At 55.4% G+C, this 22188-nt stretch overlaps 1 protein-coding gene across 20 annotated transcripts in view; it reads left to right on the plus strand.

The window, feature by feature from the left end:
* Window positions 1–22188, plus strand: part of DIP2A (disco interacting protein 2 homolog A) — a 95368-nt gene that overhangs the window by 70890 nt on the left and 2290 nt on the right. For 9 of the 20 annotated variants that reach the window (XM_033418532.2, XM_049710260.1, XM_033418534.2 and 6 more), the window contains 15 exons: window positions 2279–2480; window positions 3336–3445; window positions 3531–3611; window positions 5942–6065; window positions 10922–11043; window positions 11150–11261; window positions 12456–12565; window positions 13067–13197; window positions 13770–14019; window positions 14232–14402; window positions 16281–16342; window positions 16914–16971; window positions 19497–19571; window positions 20850–21024; window positions 21550–21673. In XM_033418532.2, the coding sequence (XP_033274423.2) occupies window positions 2279–2480; window positions 3336–3445; window positions 3531–3611; window positions 5942–6065; window positions 10922–11043; window positions 11150–11261; window positions 12456–12565; window positions 13067–13197; window positions 13770–14019; window positions 14232–14402; window positions 16281–16342; window positions 16914–16971; window positions 19497–19571; window positions 20850–21024; window positions 21550–21673 (1907 nt within the window). Of the gene's footprint in view, window positions 1–2278; window positions 2481–3335; window positions 3446–3530; window positions 3612–4219; window positions 4682–5941; window positions 6066–9378; window positions 11044–11149; window positions 11262–12455; window positions 12566–13066; window positions 13198–13769; window positions 14020–14231; window positions 14403–15737; window positions 16104–16280; window positions 16343–16913; window positions 16972–19496; window positions 19572–20849; window positions 21025–21549; window positions 21738–22188 lie in introns of those variants that run through there. The other 11 variants (XM_033418535.2, XM_012539061.3, XR_004480541.2 and 8 more) reach the window with 10 other exon arrangements.

Below are 22188 nucleotides of genomic sequence, written 5' to 3' on the forward strand. Positions count from 1 at the left end.
CCATACTGTTCTCCATAGCGACAGCACCAGTTTACTTTCCCACCAGCAGTGCACGAGGGCTGCCTTTTCCCCACATCCTCGCCAACACTTGTTGTTTCTTGTCCTTTCGATAATAGCCATTCCAACAGGTGTGAGGTGATATCTCATTGTGGTTTTGATTTGCATTTTCCTGATGATTAGTGATGTTTAGCATCTTTTTATATACCTGTTGGCCATTTATATGTCTTCTTTGGAAAAATGTCTGTTCAGGTCCTCTGCCCATTTTTTAATTGCATTATTTGATTTTTGTTTTATTTTTCTGTTGATTTGTATGAGTTTCTTATATATTTTGGATCTTAACCCTTATCAGATATATTATTTGCAAATATTTTCTCCCATTCAGTAGTTCCTTTCATTTTGTTGATGGTTTCCTTTGCTGTGCAGAAACCTTTTAGTTTGATGTAGTCCCACTTGTTTATTTTTGCTCTTGTTGCTTTCACTTTTGGTGTCAAATCCAAAAAAATCATCACCAAGACTGATGTCAAGGAGTTTACCATAGCCTATGTTTTATTCTAGGAGTTTTACGGTTTCAGGTCTTACATTCAAGTCTTTAATCTATTTTGAATTAGTTTTGTGTGTGGTGTCCAGTTTTCCCGACACCATTCATTGAGGGGGCTCTCTTTCCCTGTTGTCTGTTCTTGTCTCCTTTGTTGTAAGTTAACTGACCACATATGTGTGGGATTATTCCTGGGCTCTCTATTCTGTTCCATTGATCTACATGTGTTTTTGTGCCAGTACCATACTGTTTTGATTACTATAGCTTTATGATATTTGAAATCAGTGAGCATGATACTTCTAGCTTTGTACTTCTTTCTTAAGATTACTTTGACAATTCAGGGTCTTTTGTGGTTCCGTACAAATGTTAGTGTATTTTCTAGTTCTGTGAAAAATGTCATGGGTATTTTGATATTGCATTAAATCTGAAGATGGCTTTGGGTAGTATGGACATTTCAACAATATTAATTCTTCCAATCCATGAACTCAGAATGTCTTTCCATTTATTTGTATCTTTTTCAATTTCTTTTATCAGTGTCTCAGTTTTAAGTGTACATGTGTCCTTCACCTCCTTGGTTAAATTTATTCCTAGGTATTTTGTTCTTTTGGATGTAATTGTGTATATAATTTTATACATATATATATATAATTAAATATTTAGTCACTATTCAAATTTCCTGGATTATCTAATGTTTAGTATGTGTGTTAAACTCAGGATCAAAATAAGGTAAAAATTGCACTTGGTGGGGCCAGGCTTTTAAGTCTTTTTTAATTTTTTGTCTCACTATGAACTAGTGGATTATAGTTGTTATATTTTTGACAGTGGTCAGTGGGAGCCTCTTCGGACTGGCTCTTGAGCCCTGTAGACACACCTCCTGGGTTCTTTGAGGCCACACCCGGGAACAGGAAGCTCGATTCCTGGGGAGGTGGTGCATTTTGTGTCCTAGACCCGACACTCCTGGGGCCCCGCTGCCTTCTAGGGGAAGTGGAATTTGGGCACTGTCTGGGAACTTGATGTTACTGGCTTTTTTCAGTGGACAGAGTAGGAGGTGATGTCCGCCTGCTTTGCAAGATTACCTGCATCATGGGTTTATGCTGCTAGTTCCAGCTCAAGACCTCAGGGTTTTTTCTTAAGTCACAGATCTTTCTCCACAATGAAAAATTGCAGTGGTGATACTTCCAGCAGAAGTACTCATATCCTGAGGCCACTCTGCACACAGCACAGTCTCCAAATAACCGTCTCCACACTACCTCTCAAGTGTGAAATTTCCGAGCGCAGCTTAAGATGTTTTTTCAATTCTTTTTGCCCGTGGGACTGGATTAATGAAATTCCTGCGTTTAAAGTCACTATAAATAGATTCTCTCTGGGGCTGTGCTACCAACCTGATTCCACTTTGGTTGAGTTCATTTGTTTTATTTTACTTTCAGTTGTTAGGGATTGCTTTTTTAAATTTTAAGTTTTTTGTGTGTAAAATATATACATGGTTCCAAATTTGAAAGCAAGGAGTATTCAGAGGAGTCCAGCTTCTGCCTGCCTTGCTGTTCACTGCTTCTCCCACAGGAAGTCACTTAACTACTTTTACGGCTTTTTTTTAATGTGAGCAGTTACAGATTTATATTCGATTGTGTACATACACAGAACGTGTGTGTAAGTGATAGGAAATGCACACTCGCCTTGCCATGTTTCTCTTCTAGCAAAACGTCCCAGAGGTCACAGTTCCCCGTCTCATGCCCCCCCTTCCAGGCCATCGACAGCATCCACCAGGTGGGCGTGTACTGTCTGGCCCTGGTTCCTGCGAACACCTTGCCCAAGGCCCCTCTAGGAGGGATTCACGTTTCTGAAACCAAACAGCGCTTTCTGGAGGGGATGCTGCACCCGTGTAACGTGTTAATGTGCCCTCACACGTGTGTTACCAACCTTCCCAAGCCTCGCCAGAAGCAGCCAGGTTAGTGTACATCACACAACACGTCTATTCCGTCTTCAGACTGCGGCAGCTACGCTTGTGTTTAACTGGTGCAGCCCTGTTGAACGCTCCATCTCTGGGGTCGGGGCTAAGAGCCAGAGCGAACGGCACACCGGGTCGGTCCCCACCTCCTGCCCCCCAGGGGAGAGCACAACCCCACGTCCCCAGCATGGGGGTTCCCCCCGCCTGTTAGCACCCACCCCAGGACTGGATTCAGGCCTGGCCTCTGAGCTGTGGAGGCTGCTCCCTGGGGGCAGAACTGATGCCCAAGAGCAGCCCTGGAGCTTGGAATCTAAAGCGCCGCTGCGGCCACCATTGTGCCGTGGGGCGCCGGCCACACCGAGGCCACGGGGCCTGTGGGTGCCGCACGTGCTGCTACTCGGCTCTGTCATCAGCCACAGTCACCGGGTTGATCTAGGAAGCCCCAACAAACGGTCAACTTCCCTTCCCTGGTTTAACTCTTATGTACAGTTTTTCATTCCTTTGGTTATGTAAATTTTTAGTAAATGCTAACCTTTGTTGATTATTACACACATAAAATACCATTAAATGAAACACAACCAGTAAAACAATGAGATAAATACATTAAGAGTTTAGCTGTGGCTGAGGTCAAATCATATCTCCCCAGGGCATCTGCCATGTGGTGAATGTCTCCATCTGGCTTGTTTGTAAGAGAGAGATTCTGTTTGTCACTTAGCATAACCCTTGTAGCTGGTTTCCCGAACACCTGTGTCATAGTGAAGAATTAAATGCCTGCCTGTTCAAATAAAAAGTTGTGTGATGATTACCTCTCAGACGTCACCCACCTCTCACTCGCAATCCCCCCTCATTTTCTAGAGGTTGGGCCAGCCTCCATGGTTGTTGGGAACCTGGTCGCTGGGAAGAGAATCGCTCAGGCCTCGGGGAGGGAGCTGTCTCACCTGGAGGACAGTGACCAGGCGAGGAAGGTAAGGGCGGGTGGCTGGGGGGAGGAGGGGCCTCCCTGGCGGGTGGGAAGCCGCCAGCACTGAGCGCCCCCCGTGCGCCCCGCAGCTCCTGTTCCTGCCCGACGTGCTGCGCTGGCGGGCCAGCACCACGCCCGAGCACCTGCTCTTCCTGCTGCTTAGCGCCAAGGTGAGGCCGTCCACGCCTGCGGGCCACGCGCTGCCCGCCTAGGAGGGGGGCTGAGGTCTGTTTCCCAGCTGTGGCACTCAGGCTCAAGGCCTCACGTTTGGAGAACAGCAAGCCTTGGCACCCAGGCCCCGGCTGGCCTGCCTCTCTCTGTGGGAGCCTCAGCTTCCACACAAGCCACACAGTTACCTTTCTGTGGCTTTTATATTTAACAGGAAAATTCTCATTACCTTGTCTTTTGATTATGAATAGTATACATGTAAGTACTCCTAAGTAAACTAAAAGGAAATGTTTATTTTGTAAAGATTAGGAATTTAGACCTTCTACATTTGTTGATAGCTTTAACATGACAAATACTGCTTACTGATCCTGGGTACCTTTCAGCGGGCGTTTCATGATACCAGGGGCTTCTAGGGTATAAAGGAGAAACTGTAAGTTGTGGGCCAGTAGACAAACTATGAAAACACGAAAAATAACAATGAAAACCCTGCATGACTCACTGTCAGGCGCTCCCGGGCCCACGAGGACGCTTGTGCTCTGACGTCTTAGAAACACTGGCCTTGGGACTTCCCTGGTGGTCCAGTGGTTAAGACTCTGCACTCCCAATGCAGGGGGCCCAGGTTCAGTCCCTGGCTGGGTAACTCAGATCGTGCATGCCGCATGGTGCAGCCAAAAAACAACAGAAGGAGAAACACCCGCCTGGCTTTCAGTCCTGCTCATTACTGGCCACTGCTCCTTCATTCAAAAGTATTGATTGCTGCCTGCTACATACACAGTGTTAAAGAGTACAGAAAAGGCCCCTGTTCGCCAGACAGTGAATTAAGTCTTCCTGTGGCTGATGGAACTCTAAAGCCAATAAGTAACGTTGACCAAGATAAAGTCAGCTCATGGCGAGAAGCTGAAAATCAGTGCAGCCGGGGCCGTGAGGCGGCGAGGCCGGGGCACTGGGCTGACCCCAGGCGTGAGCCGTGAGGGGTGTGACGGGGCCCGTGATTCCGAGCGACTCCTCTGGATTGTAAGAGGGCAAGGGTGGGAGCAACGGGCCAGGGGGCCGTGGTCCAGGCGAGAGATGGCCATTCAGAGAAGAGGACGTGGGGATGTAGACGCGTGTGAGGGGGGTTCAGAGGCAGGCCCGCGGGATCGAGGGTGGCCTGCGTGGGGGCTGAGCGCCTGTGCAGATGGGGCGCTTCCCAGGGAGGAGGGGGCTGTGGGTGGGCGTGTCCACCAGGAGCACAGTCAGCCCAGAAGACCCCATGATCGTCTTTCAAGCTCAGAGCTCAGGAGGAACCAACAGAAGACCACCTGGCCTTCTCCAGGTGCGTTCCAAAAACTTGTAAGTTTTTGCGCTTCTTTTGGCTTGTCAGCCTTCTGAGGTTTGAATTGTCCTCAGGTCTCCAAGGATATGCCGGCTTTCGACCCGGGAGGAGGCCTGTGCCTAGCAGGTGGTGTCCCTGGCACGATGTGGCCCCTAGCCTTGGGGACTGGGGGGGCTCTGGGCCTTTGGGCTCCCGGTGCGTGCCTGGCATGGCGCTCGGTACCTCGGCTTGGGTGTGAGGAGAGTCTGACCAGCTGTGCAAAGCCCCCGGACCTGCGTGGTGCGGCCTCGGCCAAGGAGCAGTGAGGGATTTGGACGCTGCGCCGGGCTGTCCTGGAGGCCGGTGGTGGTTAGGCCGAGTGGCGCCGTACTTCTCCTGAGGACCGAGAGAGCTGTGAGGCCTGACTCGGGTCGGCAAGGGGAGGGAGGGTCAGCTCGGAGCTGGTCCCTGGCCCAGCTGTCCTCCGCAGAGGCCCAGGTGCGGGGCGCCCCGCCAGCCACTCGTCCGCCCAGGCTCCCTGAAAGAGCAGCCTGCGGCGACCCAGGCCCCAGGACCTGGTGGATGGGGTGCCTGAACATGCGTCAGGGTTCAGTTTAGGGGCCTGTATTTACTGTTTCTCATTTGCTTGTGTGTGTTTATATTCAAGATAAGGGTTGCTTTTAGGGAGGGAGAGGATGGAATTGGGGGTGTATGTAGAGTGGTGGTGATTTATTTTATAAGAGAGACATTGAAACAACGTGGCAAAATACTAGGTAATGAAAAACTGGATATTTATTACATTATTCTTTATACTACTGTTATATTTAAAATATTTTATCATAATGGCCAAAAGGGTTTTCTTCAGTCGCCAAGTCTTTGACCGTGGTGGACGACCAGGCTCTGAGAAGACTGCAGACGGGTCTGGAGTGGCACCTGTCCTGGTTGCTGACCACAGGGGCTCAGACACGGGCTGTGCGCGGAGTGTCCATGGGTCGTCCCCTGCCCCCCGCTCAGCAGTGCCCACGATTGCTTTCCTAGGGCACAGTCACCAGCACCACCACCTGCATCCAGCTGCACAAAAAGGCTGAGAGAGTGGCCGCTGCTCTGATGGAGAAGGCCAGGCTGACCACCGGGGCCCACGTGGCCCTGGTCTACCCCCCAGGTGAGGACCTGCCGGCCTGCCCTCTGCCCGTGCCCACCCTGCGCTCCCGTCACGCGTGCCTCCACCCCTGTGAGCACTTGTGTGTAATTGTGAGTCCACTCTTGCCTGTCTTAGTGCAGCCTTTCCTTTCTGTTTGCTTTCTTCATCTGGCTGTTCTTCCCGCATCTCTCCCCTCTGTTTTATTACTAGAAAGCAAACACCCTTGTAACCACCAACCAGGTCGAGAAATGGATCTTTGCTTTTCCCGTCCCAACCACCTCCTCCATTCTCCAAAAGTAGCCTCTGTCCTGACCTCTGTGGTCACCATTTCTTCCATTTCTCCATAGTTTGATCACCCAGATGAGCGTCCTAGTCATCACAGTTTAGTCTGCCGATTTTCTTTAAATCTGATATATTTTTAAGTCTCCTTTAACCTGCAGGCTGCCCTCTGTCCATCTCTTCTGTGGCCCTGGAGCGTCTCCGCCGTCTGGAGTGGCTCTGTGTATGCTGCCGGGCGGCTGCTCCTGGGCTCCCACAGGGAACCCGGGGTCAGACTCCCTCGCAAGACCCTAAGGCTGTTTCTTTCTTTTGCAGAATTAGCACGCTAGCAGCCATTGACATTCTCTGTCCCGCGTTCATTAACGCTTTAAGGGTCACTAAATAGTGGTGTTCTGTCCTTTCTTTTTCACTTATCAGCCGTAAACTATAAACAGACACTTGCCCTAGTATCTGGTCACCCAGTGGTAGAATTCGGCTGTGAAAGGTAGAGTAAGTGTTGCTTCTTTCCTTCTATCAATGAAATGAATTCTGTTTCTTGTCGCACCCTAGTGGGAGCTTGCTCCCACGTCCTCGGGTGTGACCTCCCGTCCTAATGCCTCCTGCTGTCTGCTGGGACCAGGTGCCCCGGCCAGTTCTGCGTGGAGCCTGGTGTTCACAGCACCAGTTTGGGCCAGGGGCTCGTCCCTCCTGGGCTGGCCGCTGGCCGTTGGCCCTTTCCTTGAACAGAGCTCTGATTTAAAATGAGTATAATAATTATATCTTGGAGACAGGCAGTGCCTCATGAGTTCATACTGCTGCACCTGATCAGATTCAGGGTTACAGGCTTTTACTGAACCCTTCTTGACGTTCCGTCTGCTTTACGCCTGTGTCTCCCTTCTTCCCTACTGAGAATCCTGATTCTCCAGGATGGGAGTCGATAGAATTCAAATATCCCAAGATCACTCACTTGCTTTATCCTGTGTCACAAGCAGCACCTCCAAAATAACGGTAGTAATACGTGACCACCTGTGTGATTTTTGAAAGCAGCTTAAATATTTTCACACGTGCTTTCTCCACCCATTTTCCCTGTAGCTGTGCTCTCTGTGTCACCGGGGTGGGTGGGGCTGGGGGCCTGCAAAGCCGGCCTCTCCTCACCCTCCGTCCCAGTGACTGCGTTCAGTCTCTTTCTGCCACGCTGGTTCTCTAATTGGTTTCTCAGGAAGGTTCATTGGAACAGTATCCCCTGAGTTCTTGCTTGTTGGTAACAGTCTGTACACTTCGTAATGAAAGTTGTTTTTGCTAGATAAAAAACCCCCTGACTCACATTTTCTTTTCTTGAGCCTCTCAAATATGTGTCCATTTTCTCCTGGCCTTAAGCATCAAGTCTGACAGTAATCTAATTTTCTTCCTCTTATGAGTCACTGGCCTTTTTGCTCTAGGTGCCAAAAGGACATTTTTTTTCCCTTCTTAAAGTCCGGCATATGGTTGTAACATTGATTATTACAGGGCGGCATTCTCTTACCTAAGGTATCTTTGGAAGGCAGCTACGCTCACCACTATACCATCAATGCCGTACAATGTATAAAGTATCTTTAAATAAGAAGATGCAAATCTTTTTTTTTTTTTTTAATTTCAAGGAAGTTTTCTAGAACCGTAGTCTTTTCTCTGTCCCTTCCCTTGCTTTGATTTTCTTCGCATCTCCTGACTGCTCCCGTGGCCCACGTGTTAGGTCTTCTCTGTCGTTTTCCCCAGGAGTGTCTCCGTTTTGTTTCCAGTCTCGTCCTCTTCGTGGTTTCTGTGTCCATTGTCTTGTTTGCTCTTGGGCTCCTTCTAGTTCCATCTTCGTTTCTGAAATGATTTTTTATAATTTCTACTTCTTTCCTCATTTCTTTTTTCTAGTTCTGATTTTGGTTATTCTTTCATATCTTGCATCATTTTCTTAATGCATTTTAGCACATGTTAAAATGGGCTGCAGTTCTTATCTGCTGACCTTGTCTGGACAGATGACCATCTGCCCCTGATTCTTTTCCTTGTACTTTGGGTGGGACTTGGCCCCCGGGCCATCCGCACGGACCCCCCACCCCTCCCGTCTCCTTCTGCGCCCCGCACCCTGAGCCCCGAGGCCCACTCCGTGGGCCTCTCTGTGTTGGGCTGGATTGCTGGCCCCAAACCCTCATGGCTGCTCACTGGCGCCGGTGAGTGGGTGAACGGTTTCCGTCCCTTGCCCTGCTCTCTGATCAGACCCACAGTTGTGGGAACAAGATGCCTGCGCCTCCCCAGTCGGGATGTCTGGGCCTCCTGGGGGCTCCCAGCCCTCCCGGCTCCCTCCGGTGCCACCTGGCTCCTGTGGAATCCCCTCACTCTGCCCAGTGCGGCCCCTATAGCCCGTCTCACCCGCTCGGCGCCCGCTCTGCCTCTCCTGCCTTGTCTTGGGGTCCTGGCTCTGGGAGTTTGCTGCTTGGCTGTTAGGGGATGCTTTTCTCCTGCGTCTGGCGCACGGGTGGTGGCACTCGGAAGACCTTTCCCTTTCCTTTTCCTGGGCGGCCTGGGCCTTCGCTGGAACAGGAATCACAGGTTTCTCTGGCGTGGTAGGTGCTTCCCCAGGGTTGTAGGTGATTTTCTTTTTTCCCCCTTTTATAAGTCTGTTGTTGTTTTGCCTGGAAGCTTGTTGGTTCTAGTTCAGGAATTTTACTGGGAAACGCCTGGGTCTAGGTCCTCTCTCACTTTCCTGCCCACTTAATCTTCATCTCAGGAAACTGTTCTTTTTCGTTACTGCCTTTTCTCCCTCTTTTTCATGCTTCTGGAACTCCTGGCTCAGGTTTTGGGTACCGTCTCTTTTCAGTGTGTCTGGCAGGACACGACTTGTGCTGGGCACTTTCTCTCTGCTTGTGGGATCTGGGGGCCTCTTCCCAGGGCGCTGCCATGGAGGGCTCCCTGCCCGGCAGCCAGGGCGAGCTGGCGGCCCGGCCTGTTTCTGGACGTGGACGCGTGGCGGCTCGGACACCTCGGGCTCCCACTGGCGTTACAGTTACGCTGCTCTTTCCGGTCCCGGGAACGTGCGGTCATTTCTCTCCAGGACTGATTGCAGCTCCCACTCTTCTCGTCTCCCTGGCCTCAGTGTGAGGCAGACATCTCCCCGGCCGAGATGAGGCCAGGGACACAGCCGCTCGGGAGCCCCGGCCATCACCATCCACACCCGGCGGAGAGCCTGGGAGGACCACGGCCATGCAGGGGCTCCGGGTTGCAGCTGCAGGCGTGCAGCGTGAGGACATGCTGGGGGTGAGGGTTGCTGAAGTAACAGGAGAATAGGAGAAAAGACGGAAGGAGGCACAATGCCTCTCTCTCTTTGGGGCATGTTTGACACTGTTTATAAAACATTTTTAGTGAATAAAGGAAAATGCTTGTTAAAGTCCTGAATTTACAACCTTACCAGCAGGTGGAGAGTATAATGAATAGCTGGAGGGCAGATCCCACCCTGCTTGAAGTTTTGCAGATGCACACCGGTGTGTGTGTGTGCGCGCGTGCGCACGTGTTGTGCATTCCCTGGTTTACTGTGAGGGGCCAGGACTTTCTCCTTACAGGGGTGTGTGGCCCTGGGGTGACTCTCTGGGAGCTGCAGGTGGGGTGCGGGCAGGGACAGGGCTGCCCCGCATGTTCGCCTGGTGATGCCAGGACAAGAGGAGATGCACACGCAGGGACGGCAGGAGCTGCATGAGCTCGTGGAAGTGAGTTGCTGATGGTGCTTTTGTGTGTTCAGTTTGGTGATACCTTTGTGGCACGTTGGGCAGAGTGGCCCTGCTGGGTGTGAGGATGGTCACACGCGTGTCGACCTGCCTGCTGGCTCTGTCTCCTGGGTGGTCCCTGGTGGGTGGGCTCAGGCCCGTAAAGATGACCGTGCTGAGTACCCCTGGCCCTGATGGAGCATCGTGAACTTGTAATCTGGTGAAACCCGTGAGCTGGGTTAAACGTTGTGTATTTATTTTGACCCTGGAATCAAAACAGCCTGAGACTGGTGTCTGGTAGCCAGATGTTGTCAGGCAGTGCCTTGTGTGATTTGAGGACAACATCTGGAGGAGTCTCCAGGGTGTGGGACTCAGGTGTCCTCAAGTCGGACTGAGTTCAAGAGGGGAAGATGGGTTTTAAGTGTGGTACAGTTCCCCCCGAACTTGAAACACATGAAAGAGTTGAAGGAGCAGCCAGTGGTCCCACGTTGTGGCGCGGGGTTGAGAGCGGGGCAGGGACATCCTGGCCCATCCCCAGGGTGTGGGCCTCCCTGGAGAAGTGGCCAGGCCCCCCATGTCAGGGCGCAGATGCACGCGAGAGGTGCAGGGCTTCCGGGGTGGGCAGCTCGCCCACCCGCCCTCCATGGCCTCCTCTGGGCCGTGACTGCACCCCCCCCCCTCCTGGCCTCCCCGTGTCTGGGCGGGGGGTGACCTGCAGCGGGGTAGCTCTCTGTCCCTCCGTAACAGCGCTGTTCAGTGCACACCGTTAGTGTGGAGGAGGGTGGTTTTATTCAAGCACAGCAGGTGAGGCCCCTGGTCTTTCTCGTGGATCCATGGCCCTGGACGTGGAGAGCAGCCTTTGACCCGCTGACGCCCTCTGACCATGTGTCTCCCCAGGGGTGGACCTCATTGCCGCCTTCTACGGCTGCCTGTACTGTGGCTGCGTGCCCGTCACTGTGCGGCCCCCGCACCCCCAGAACCTCGCCACCACACTTCCCACCGTCAAGATGATTGTGGAGGTAGGCAGGCACCACGGCCAGCAGGGCGGACCTGACCGTGGGCCCGTGTGCAGTTCGCTCCCAGGCGCCGAGTCTCACTTGTGCCTTCAACCCCTGTGCCCTGCAGGTCAGCAAGTCTGCGTGCGTACTCACGACGCAGGCCATCACGCGGCTGCTCAAGTCCAAAGAAGCGCTGGCCGCCGTGGACGTCAGGACCTGGCCGACCATTCTAGATACAGGTGCGCGTCCTCGCTGCGTTGGTGTGCTCGCTGGCCCCGCCAGGATCAGCCCCCTTTCCTTCCTTTGTTGTAGGGATTGCGTTGTCGCCACGTAAACATAAAGGTTGGCTAAGAGCAGCTTAGCAGCTTCAGTAAATGGTGAGAGGCTACTAACAGGAGGCTCGCCGGCTGGGTGCCTGACAGCCTATGTCCACCAGCTCGAGCCTAGAGCCGGGCGCGCAGAACGGAGGGCGGCTGGTGGGGAGCAGAGGTCCTTCCAAGGCCCGGCGCCTGTGGACGAGCTCCCCTTGCTGCCTTTCATGCCCACGCAGCAGTTGGCAGTTGTGGGGACATAGACGGTGCCCACAGCACACACACACCCGTCCTGGGTCCCCATCATGGGTGTGTGCTCCCGTGCCCCAGGAAATGCTTGTGGGCCCCCTCTGCCTTGGCCTGTTGGGTCAACCATCAAGACACCCCAAACCAGCAGCACCCTCCAGGCTCCATCGGTAACTCGAGGTGCATGGCCACATGGGTGCCAGCTGGCAAGCAGAGAGGGGTCCCTCCTTCCCCATCGCACCTGGTGGGTATAGGTGCCTGTCCTTGCCCACCAGGGCACTGCCCACGAGAGGAAGTCAGGGACCGTGTTGTCAGTGGCCACCTGCCTGATACCAGCAACAGGCACGGGGAGCTGGTCCAGGGCGGCTGGCGGGGTGCCCAGGGGTGGGCCCGGGAGCAGATGGGCTCCGGGGAGTCCCCTCACCTCACCCGCTCCCTGCCCTCGCCTCGCCTGTGCCCACCTGTGCGTGGTCAGTGCTGTGCCCATCTCATGGTCCTGAAGGAACGCGATGAAGCACCCAGAGCCCTGGGGGCCCATCCTTAGCACTTACTGTGCACAGAGATGTCGGTAATCCTGGCTCCATCACAGGCTCTGGGACCCTGGCCAAGTCCCCGCTCCTCTGAGCTTTCCTGTGGGGCTCTCTCGGCCCATCTCCAGCCCTCTGTGTCCACCTCGTCCCCTGTCCCCATCCCCACATGCTCGGCGTGGTCGCGAGGGTCCGTTCCACGTGACCTTCCTTGCGTGCACACGCGGCCTGCTCTCCCGCAGCCTGACTTCTGCTCTGAGCTCCCCAGCTCCCCAGGTGCGTCCTGTCTCCTCTCTCCCCACGAGAACCTGAGCTAGCATCCACGCCACCCATGTCTCCTGACCGACAGATGACATACCCAAGAAGAAGGTGGCCAGCATCTTCAGGCCCCCGTCCCCAGACATGCTCGCGTACTTGGACTTCAGCGTGTCGACCACGGGGATCCTGGCGGGTGTGAAGGTGGGTCCTCTGGCTGGAGCTCCCCTCCACTCCGGCCCCTGACACAGTGGGCGGGCAAAGGGCAGAAGGGTGTTGGCTGCAGGTCTGTGCAGGCCCTTCCTCCTCCCAGAGCTTAAAGCAGCAGTTTTGCTCCTTAAAGTTTGTGTTAAATACCAATATACCCCAGGATTAGGTTAGCCTGAGAGTGATGCGTATTTTAGTGTTTTATGGTAACGTCTAAACTTTGATTCATGACTATCTGGCCTCGAGGACCAGGCGACTTGGATGAGTCTGTCACATTAGCAGGCACCAAACGCTCCACTAAAGGTCTCTATTACCCTGAACTTTCGCCTAGAAGATTCCTAGTGTGCCGTACCTGGGTACTGATTGGTGTATGTGGGATTGGGGCCAGCCACCCTTTCGGGAAGTGAAGGTGTCCGGCTGCTGTGGGCAGCAGGCACTGCCGTCAGCCCTCCCTCTTCCCTCACATCACTGAGCAGAGCTTTCCTTTCACCCCTTAAGATGTCGCACGCAGCCACCAGCGCCCTGTGCCGCTCCATCAAGCTGCAGTGTGAGCTGTACCCCTCCAGGCAGATCGCCATCTGCCTCGACCCCTACTGTGGCCTCGGCTTTGCCCTGTGGTGTCTGTGCAGGTGAGTGTGCAGATAGAATGTGCAGGGAAGTGGAGGGTGAGTGTGCAGGTGAGTGGAGGGTGGGTGTGCGGGGGAGTGGAGCTGAGTGTGCAGGGGAGTGGAGGGTGAGTGTGCAGGTAGAATCCCCCCACTCCTTACCCCACCCCCAGCTGAATTGCTTCTTCAGACGTCCCCTTTCTAAGGTACATTTTTGACGCCCACCAAGCAGAGGATACATGTGTGAGTGGGTTGGTTTGTGTGGGTGTTTGGTGGGTTGGAGTTCGGGTCTGAAATTGAGTAAAAGAGTAAAAATGCCTTTTTATTAAGTGCACACTCTCCGTTACTACTAATTCCATCCAGAACAGGGAAGTAGGAACCCATCTTTGTAAGCAGAACCCCGTCCCTGCCGGCTGGCCCATCCCTGACAGCGACCCTGGATCCTTGAGTGCTGGTGGCGGGACCTGCGCCCCCAAGTTTTCTACTGAAAGCCCCACTCGGCCAGAGCAGAAAGGGTGGGCTCTGCCGGGAAGGGCAGTGTCCTTGAGGGGAGAGGCGCCCACACGCGTGCTGACCCGCCCCTGTCGCTGTCGCAGTGTCTACTCGGGACACCAGTCGGTGCTGGTGCCCCCGCCGGAGCTGGAGACCAACGTGTCCCTGTGGCTGTGGGCTGTCAGCCAGTACAAGGCCCGTGTCACCTTCTGCTCCTACTCGGTGATGGAGATGTGCGCCCGGGGCCTGGGCGCGCAGACAGCGGTGCTCAGGGTGCGTGCCGTCCGGGCCTGGAGAGAGCCCCGGACCTCTCCCAGCAGCCGAAAACCCTCCCGGGGCGCCCCGCCCCCTGCTGTGAGCTCCCCACCCCGACACACACCCATGGTGCACTTCCTGGGAGGAGAGGGGGGCGGCCGCAGGGCAGGGTGGGCCCCACCCCCGGTCTCCGGGGCCTCAGGGGCCGGAGCCGAGAGGGCGGAGCGGGGGAGACAGAACCGAGGAGGCGGGGCTCGAGCAGCTTGGCCTTTATGCTCAGACCCGGCGGTGTGCGCCCACTCCTCCCACAGATGAAGGGCGTGAACCTGTCGTGCGTGCGCACCTGCATGGTGGTGGCCGAGGAGCGGCCCAGGATCGCGCTCACACAGTCCTTCTCCAAGCTGTTCAGGGACCTGGGTCTGCCTGCACGCGCTGTGAGCACCACGTTTGGCTGCAGGGTCAACGTGGCCATCTGCCTCCAGGTAGGCGGCAGGGTTTCCCGCTGGGCGCCACGTGCACACGCTGCGCTTCTCCGTCGGCCTTGGGTACTTTCTGGTCCTCCCAGCCTTTGATGTTGCGTTTTCCAAATAGCACGTTAGCTTTGAGAGCTGAGCATTTTACTTTAAAAGATATTCTGTTCTTGATGAACAAAGACTTATTTGAAAAAATCAAAATGTTTTTGACCAGTGACTATTATCTGGAAGAATTTCTAAGTTGGATATGGTATGCAATTAATATTCTAAAGCAAGAATAACCTAATTGTTTTTTAAGACATCTAGCAATTTTAAATGGAAACATTAACCAGTGTGATAATTTATATTGCCCAGAATTCCTTTTTGGAACATTAAGGTATTTTACTTATTAAAAGGAAATGAAGTTTCAGAACAGCTCACTCCAGTGCAGCGCTGTTTACTGCTGCTGAATGCAGGGGACTCTGCCTGTTCTCCAGATTCCTACTAGTACCTCAGTCCCACTTCTTTCTAAACCACGTTGCATGCCTCACGCACCCACGTTCAGGAGTTGTTGGGAGGAAAGGCCTCAGGGGAACCACAGTTCCTCATCCTCAAGCCCGTACTGGCCGGTGCCTGCCGGACACAGGGAGGGTCTCGACTGCAGAGGCGGGCATCCTGTTGTCCTGGTGTTCCTGCGACAGCCTCTCCACAATGGAGACGGCTGACCATCTCGCTTGGACCCTTGCTGAGTGGCAGGAGGAGCGGGGTGGTCCCTCGTGAGGTCCTCCCATTGTAGACAGTGCGACTGCACCTCGGCTGCTGGCGCAGGGTCGGTGGCTGTCAGCGCAGCCCTTCTGTCTGCTCAACGTCTGGCAGCCCGGCCCCTCCTTCCTGGAAACGCGATGGCATCTGTGTTGCTTATCAGCACGTGGGCAGCAGAAGTCTTGCTGGGACGTTCTTGGTTTGCACTTTGAGATGCAGTGACGCACTTTGCTCTCTCTCAGCTGTGTTTCTCACGTGCCTGTGCTCTCTGTGTTTCCTGTGGCTTCTCCTCCCTGTCTCCCTCTGCTGGCCTCCTTTGTCCGCCCAACTGGCTGGGAAAGCTGGCTGAGCAGGTACGACCTTGACCTCGCCCTCGAGGTGCCTCTGTGCTTCCCATGAGTTCATGTGGCCTCTCATGAACTCCAGACAAATACGTGTTTCTTCTGCTCACAGTGGACGTTATTTGACATATTACAAAAGCTCCTTTGTAACTGAATTTAAGACAAAGTATTTTCAGAAGCATTTAACCTTCATTTTAATCAATTGCCTCTGGAGGAAGGGCTGTGTTTAGTCTCAATGAAAAAATTTCCATTTTCATTCCAGGGCAGACATAGGTCGCTTTGGGATCTTCAGAGAATGATGCTGGGGCAGAGTGTCCGTGTAACTTGATGTTCCTTATCTAATGAAAAGGAACGTGCTGTCCTGTAATCAGGGCCAACGTCAGCTGTCAGATGAGAGGAGAGAGAGTGAGGACGTCATTCTGGCAAATCCCTGGTGGGGCTTCGCTGTGCTCAGTCCTCAGGAGAATGAGGTCGGAGCGAGCATGGCTCAGTGGAAATGCCTCAAAACCCATAGCAGTGTTTTCTTAGAGACCAGTGGGAATAGAGCTATCAGGACTGAAATGTGAAACTGTTTGACTTGACATCTTCCTTCAGTGTTACTGGAGGTTTCCCTCGATGGTACCAAGCCTTGTAGATGTTTGCAGGAAGGCAGACTCTTGCTGGGAGCAGAGCAGCTGCCCTCCCGGCCCCACCCCACCCCCAGGGCCGGAGGAGCTGTCCCCCAGCTGCACCCGTGTGGAGGCGATGCCCCTGGAAACCACGGTGTGAGGCCCGAGTGGACGTATCTCTGCTGCTCCCCTTGCAGGGCACGGCCGGCCCGGACCCCACGACCGTCTACGTGGACATGAGGGCACTGCGCCATGACAGGTAACAGCACCCAGGCCCCCGGGCAGCCTGGGCCTCCCCTGCATCCCTGTCCTCCCTTGATCAGTCATTCCCACGACCAGGAAGGGAATGACCTTCCAAGAGTGACCGAGCATTTGACACGTGGCTTTTTATGGGGTAGAAAACAAGTAAGCCCATCGTTGGGCGGGACAGAGGCATCATGTCAGCAGACATGTCCCGGGGGCCACGGTGTGTACCTGCGGGTCGGGGTCCCTCCCATCTTTGGAGCCGGATCCCAGTTCTGGATCCTCAAATGCAGCTTGAGGTAAACCATGGTGGAGCTTCCCCGGGGGGCGAGGCCAGCTGGCCAGGGGCCCCCCGAGGACATAGAGCCAGCTCCTGCCCTGAGCAGTGCTTGGTGCGCCACGCACCCGAAGTCACTGCTCCAAGGTCACAGCAAGGTCCTGATCAAAAGGCTAAAGGCTTGGCTGTTGTCAACGGACTGGCTGTCGCAGTGATAATCAATTTCTGACTACCTTGTGAGTTGCCTTTTTAGAGATTATTGTCTGTGTAGTAAATTTTATTCTGAAATTTTTCCCTTGTTAATTTTTAGGGTACGTTTGGTGGAACGGGGTTCTCCGCACAGTCTGCCACTGACAGAGTCTGGAAAGGTAGTGCAGGGGACTGGGCCTCCACGCTTGCATCGTCCCTGGGAGGTGCTCGCCATGAGCACAGACCCCTGTGGTCGGGCTGGGCTGGGCTGACGTAGAGGCCTCTCCTCGCTGCAAACACACACACCCACACACACCCACACACACACACCGCACACACACCACACACACCACACACCCCACACACACACCACACACACCACACACACACACCACACACCACACACACACCACCCACCACACACACACACACACTACACACACACACACCACACACCACACACACACACCACACACACACACACCCCACACACACCACATACACACCACACACACACCACACACACACACCATACACCACACACACACACCACACACACACACCACACACACACACACCACACACACCACATACACACACCCCACACACACACAAACACACCACACACACACCACACACACACCACACACACACCATACACACACACACCCCCCACACACACCACACACACCACACACACACACAACACACCACACACACCACACACACACACCACACACACACCACACACACACCACACACACACACACCACACACACACACCACACACCACACACCACACACACACACCATACACCACACACCATACACCACACACACACACCACACACACACACACCACACACACACACACACACACTTGCTAAGTCTTTATGTCTACATCTGAGCTCCAGTTCCCAAAAGGGAGGACCTCAGGTGCAGAGATCTAGAAGGAACTACACTGCTGGGTCTTGAGGCCACGGGGCGCCTGTTGCCTTCATGGCGGCCCTGGAGCAGCGCACCGGGGCCTGGAAGAACTCAGCCCATGGCCCAGGTGACAGCCAGGAAGTGGTCCCCACCACAGTGGCAGTTTACCATGAAAGCAGTCCAGGCCTGGTGCAATCTCAGGGGCCCAGAGTGGGCTCAGGTGGTGGGGCTGTGAGACCACCTGAGGGCACCCAGGGAAAAACTTTGAGCCACCGTGAGGGGCCAGCAGACATAGAGCCAGGAGAACAGGAGTTCTCAGAAGCAGGAGAGGTTCAGAGGAAGGAAGAAGGCCCCCAGGAACCGTCAGACAATGTGATGGTGGGGGGAAGGCCTGCGCCCCGGCCCCGGCCTTGGGCCTCCCTCTGCAGCTGCACAACCAGAGGAGGGCTCGGCACAGCCCCTGCTCTGCTCGCACTTGCCCGAGCGCACGCCACAGCTGTCCCCAGGGAGACAGGGAGGTGCCCGCGGGCAGCGCAGGATGAGCCCGCGGTGAATGTGAGGGAGGAGCAGGCGGGGGCTGTGCACCAGCAGGGGCCGCCCCAGAGGAGGAGCAGAGACCTGGGGAGAAGGCTCAGCTGGCGTAAAGGTCCTGGGGCCACAGGGAGGCCTGCGTGCGGGAACTGCACTGTGGGGAGGGGAGGAGGAGAGAAGGGCGCTCTCGTGGGCAGGTAGGCGTGGGGCCTGGGAAGGAAGGCACAGACCCTGGAGGAGGGGAGTGTGGACACAGGCCAGGGCTCCCTTCCTGTCCTTCCCACGCACACAGAAATGCCCTGTGTGCAGTCCGCGTTGTCCTTTCTGCAAACGCAATTCTTAATTCTTTCTGGTGCCTTTTTGTTTCCTATCACACATGGCTCTGCATCCGTTTTTGATGGACTTTCCCCCCGTATTTCTCTGTTATGATAAATTGGCGCTGACAGACCTGGGTCCTGGAAAGACCTCTGGCTTCAGGGTTTGGGTGGGTGGGTGGGCCACACGGGGAGGGGTCGGAGGGTCAGCAGCATCTGGGGAAACAGAACGGCCCCACCAGGGCTGTAGAGGCAGCACGAGGAGAGGAGGGTCTGGCGCCGGCCACGGCGACCTCCTGTGACCACGCGTCCCTTCCTCCACTGCCTGCAGGTCTCCACTGTCATCTCCCGTTTTATACCTGGGGAACTGAGGACACAGAACAGGTGTCCAGGAGCAGCCAGGTGGTCTGACTTGAGCCCAGTGAGGCCCCACAGTCCCAGCGGGGGTCCTGGACCCGGGGCACACTCCCCTGGAGTCTTCTCCACGGCCCCTGGTGGGCCCGGAGCCCGTGCTCAGCAGCTGCTCCACTCTGAGTCTGGGGGCAGGAAGGCCTCTTGGGGGCCAGGTTTCCATCCAGAGCCGAGGGCTCAGGGGGGCCGGGGTGAGGGGGGGACACAGCCGAGGCATGTGGGCCCCCGGCACTCGTGAGCTCTCACAAGGGGCCTCAGGGAAGGACCCCCTCGACCCCTCTTGCCGTCCAAAATAGGGTCCATTCTCAGGAACTGGATGATTTTGCTAAGATTCAGAATTTATTTTTCTCTATTAAAATGTCTCCTGATAAAATTCAAAGTAGATTTAGGTTGGCTTCTGAACCTGATCACCCCCGTGTACGTGTCACATCCTTTGGATCAGCTTCGAAGGACGTTGTTTTGATGCACTTGAGTCAGGAGGGCCGTGCTGCCTCTGACCCGGAGCACGGTTCTCCTTGCAGATCCTCCCTGGAGTGAAGGTCATCATTGCCCACAGCGAGACCAGAGGGCCCCTTGGAGACTCGCACCTGGGCGAGGTGAGGCGGCGGGGCCCCAGCGCCCCGGACCTGCTCTTCACCCTCCTCCCCGTTCTGCCCCGGATTCGGGAGTTCTGAACCTTTGGGGTCGCACGTGCTTTGGGGAACCCTTCCCCACAGTGCTTGTGCTCCTGGACCCAGTCCCTGGGTAGGATTTCAGGGTCCTGCCCTTGGGATGAAGCCCCCCACCCTGTTACCCCACTAGCAGAGGGAAACCTTGAGTTGCAGGCACTGGGTGGCTTAAGGAGCCTCGCAGGAGCCAGCAGCCATGGAGGAAACAGCTGTCCCTTGAAGAGAAGTTCCTGCAGCCCCCAGTGAGGGACAGCACGGGGCAGACCCCATAGCTAAGAGGGATGGTCTTCTCCATCCTGGGGACACGGGGCAGGGGGTTCCTTACTGCCCCAGGACACAGGCTGTGCTGGGGTCCTTGTTATGCCTGCGTACAGCACCTGGTCTAGAGTAACGGGACAGGTGGGACCCAGTACCTGGTGGCCAGGACAGCAGGTGGAGCCTGGGTGCCCAGGCTGGTGTGTTTCGGTGGGAATGGTCTCAGCTCCCAGTTCCGGGCCTGGGGGCCAGCATCCTGCACTGCTGAGGGCAGCACCCACGGGTGTCCACACACACTGCCTGGCCCCTGACCAGCTGGGACAAGGGCATGGGTGGACCTGGGGCTCATGCCGCATCGGCCAGGAAAGGTGTCCTAGTCCCAGGGCTGGGTGTGCTCTGCCTGGGGCCTCGCCCCAACCCTACCCCCTTCCTGGCCAGCTGGGCCCAGGCCTGTTAGGGCAGCAGTGGGTCCCAAGACAGTTCTGGCAGGTCTGCCCCAGGCCGGGACCCATGTGGCCACGCTGTCTCCTCTTTTGGACCCTGCTTTTGGGGGATACCTAGAGCCTGGTAGTCAGTCGGGAGCCGCCTGTGGGTCCTGGAGGGCCCTGGCTTTAGAAGGGTGCCCTGGGGGCCCGTGACGCTCTGGGCACCGTTAGCCCACGTGCGGGCGGGTCTGCGCCCCGACTCTCGCTGGCCCTGTGTGCGTGTGCACGTGCAGGTTGCTCCCGGTACATCGCTGTCCCACAGGCGTCTCTCCGGGGTCCAAGGAGGGGAACGGTTCGTTTGAAGGAGGACAGTCGCTTGCTTTCCATGCCTGTTGTTGTAACTTAGTTCGAGTGCCCCGTCCCCGCCCCTGCCCCACCCCCGTGTGCTGTGGCGTTGCTGCCGTGAATCGGCACAGACTGTGCTGGGCACCGTGGCGACTGACCCCCTCGTCCCCTGGGCCCCCAGGTCTGGGTGAGTAGCCCGCACAGCGCCACTGGGTACTACACGGTCTACGGGGAGGAGGGGCTCCACGCCGACCACTTCAGTGCCCGGCTGAGTTTCGGAGACACCCAGACCGTTTGGGCAAGGACTGGCTTCCTGGGATTCCTCCGAAGGACAGAGCTCACCGACGCCAGTGGAGGTGAGGGGTCCCTGTGCAGCCCCATACCGGCACCTGAGCCCTATGCGGGTGGCATCTTGGGGGCCCCCGCTGACTCACCTCACCCCTCGCTAGGAGCTCGTGTCTCTAGGTGCCCTGACACGGTTTTCTCTGAAAATTACTCTTTTTCCTTCACTGGTCTTGGACCCCAGCCTCTGTGGAGGATGTGGGGTTGCTGGCAGAGGCTGTGGGCCCCCCAGGCTTAGCCGTGGGCGCGTCTCGCTAGCCATCTGTTGGGCCCTCCCCACACGGCCCCCCAAGCTTTCAAAGTCCCTTGGCCACAGCACGCTGGCCAGATGCCATCAGAACTTTTGGGAGCCCCTGTAGCTGCTGCTTCGTTTCCAGAGATAGCAAAAGTTTTTGTTAAATACATATTCAGACATGGGCGTAACTTCTCTGAATCTCAGGGGGCCGAGCGTGGCAGGAGGCTGTTGTCAGGCAAGGTTTGAGTCGCCAGCCATCGGCACCGCGTGCCGTGCTGAGGTGGGCGAACTGTGCTGTCCACAGAGCGACACGATGCGCTGTACGTGGTGGGGTCTCTGGACGAGACGCTGGAGCTGAGGGGCATGCGCTATCACCCCGTCGACATCGAGACGTCAGTGGTCCGGGCGCACAGGAGCATCGCCGAGTGGTGAGGGCCTGGGGCGCCTGTCACCCAGCTCTCCGGGGCCAGGGCAGGCACTTCGGCCATGCGGGTGAGGCAGCCACCTGCCTCTCCAGGAGCAGACCCCAGACACGCTCTTGGGATCACGGGCCAGAGACCCCTTGTTTGGGTTTGCTTGGTTTTTCCTCTTCCTAATCAGTCTTAAGCTAAGAGTCTGTCCGCAAATGCACAGGCAAAACGTGAGAGCTCCATGGTTATCCTGAAATGCTTCTGCTTTTAACATGAATTTCCTAATTTAAATGGTTAAGACTCAGGATTTCTTCACTTTCTAGGGAGCTTGCCTTGGGAAAGGTACAGCTTTCGACATCACATATTCTTGATTCTTAGCGAGAACTTTAATTAGAATAGATATTCCTGTAAAACACACTTAACTTGGCCTTTGAGTTGTAACTGACCTTGAGCAGGAGGGTGACGTCATTGAACCTACTTTGGTTTTTTCCACTGGTCTCTTTCTGATGCCCTTTCCCAGCCCCCAGAGCCTG

The sequence above is a fragment of the Orcinus orca genome, chromosome 5, assembly GCF_937001465.1.
Source record: "Orcinus orca chromosome 5, mOrcOrc1.1, whole genome shotgun sequence".
In the NCBI taxonomy this organism is placed as follows: Eukaryota; Metazoa; Chordata; class Mammalia; order Artiodactyla; family Delphinidae; genus Orcinus; species Orcinus orca.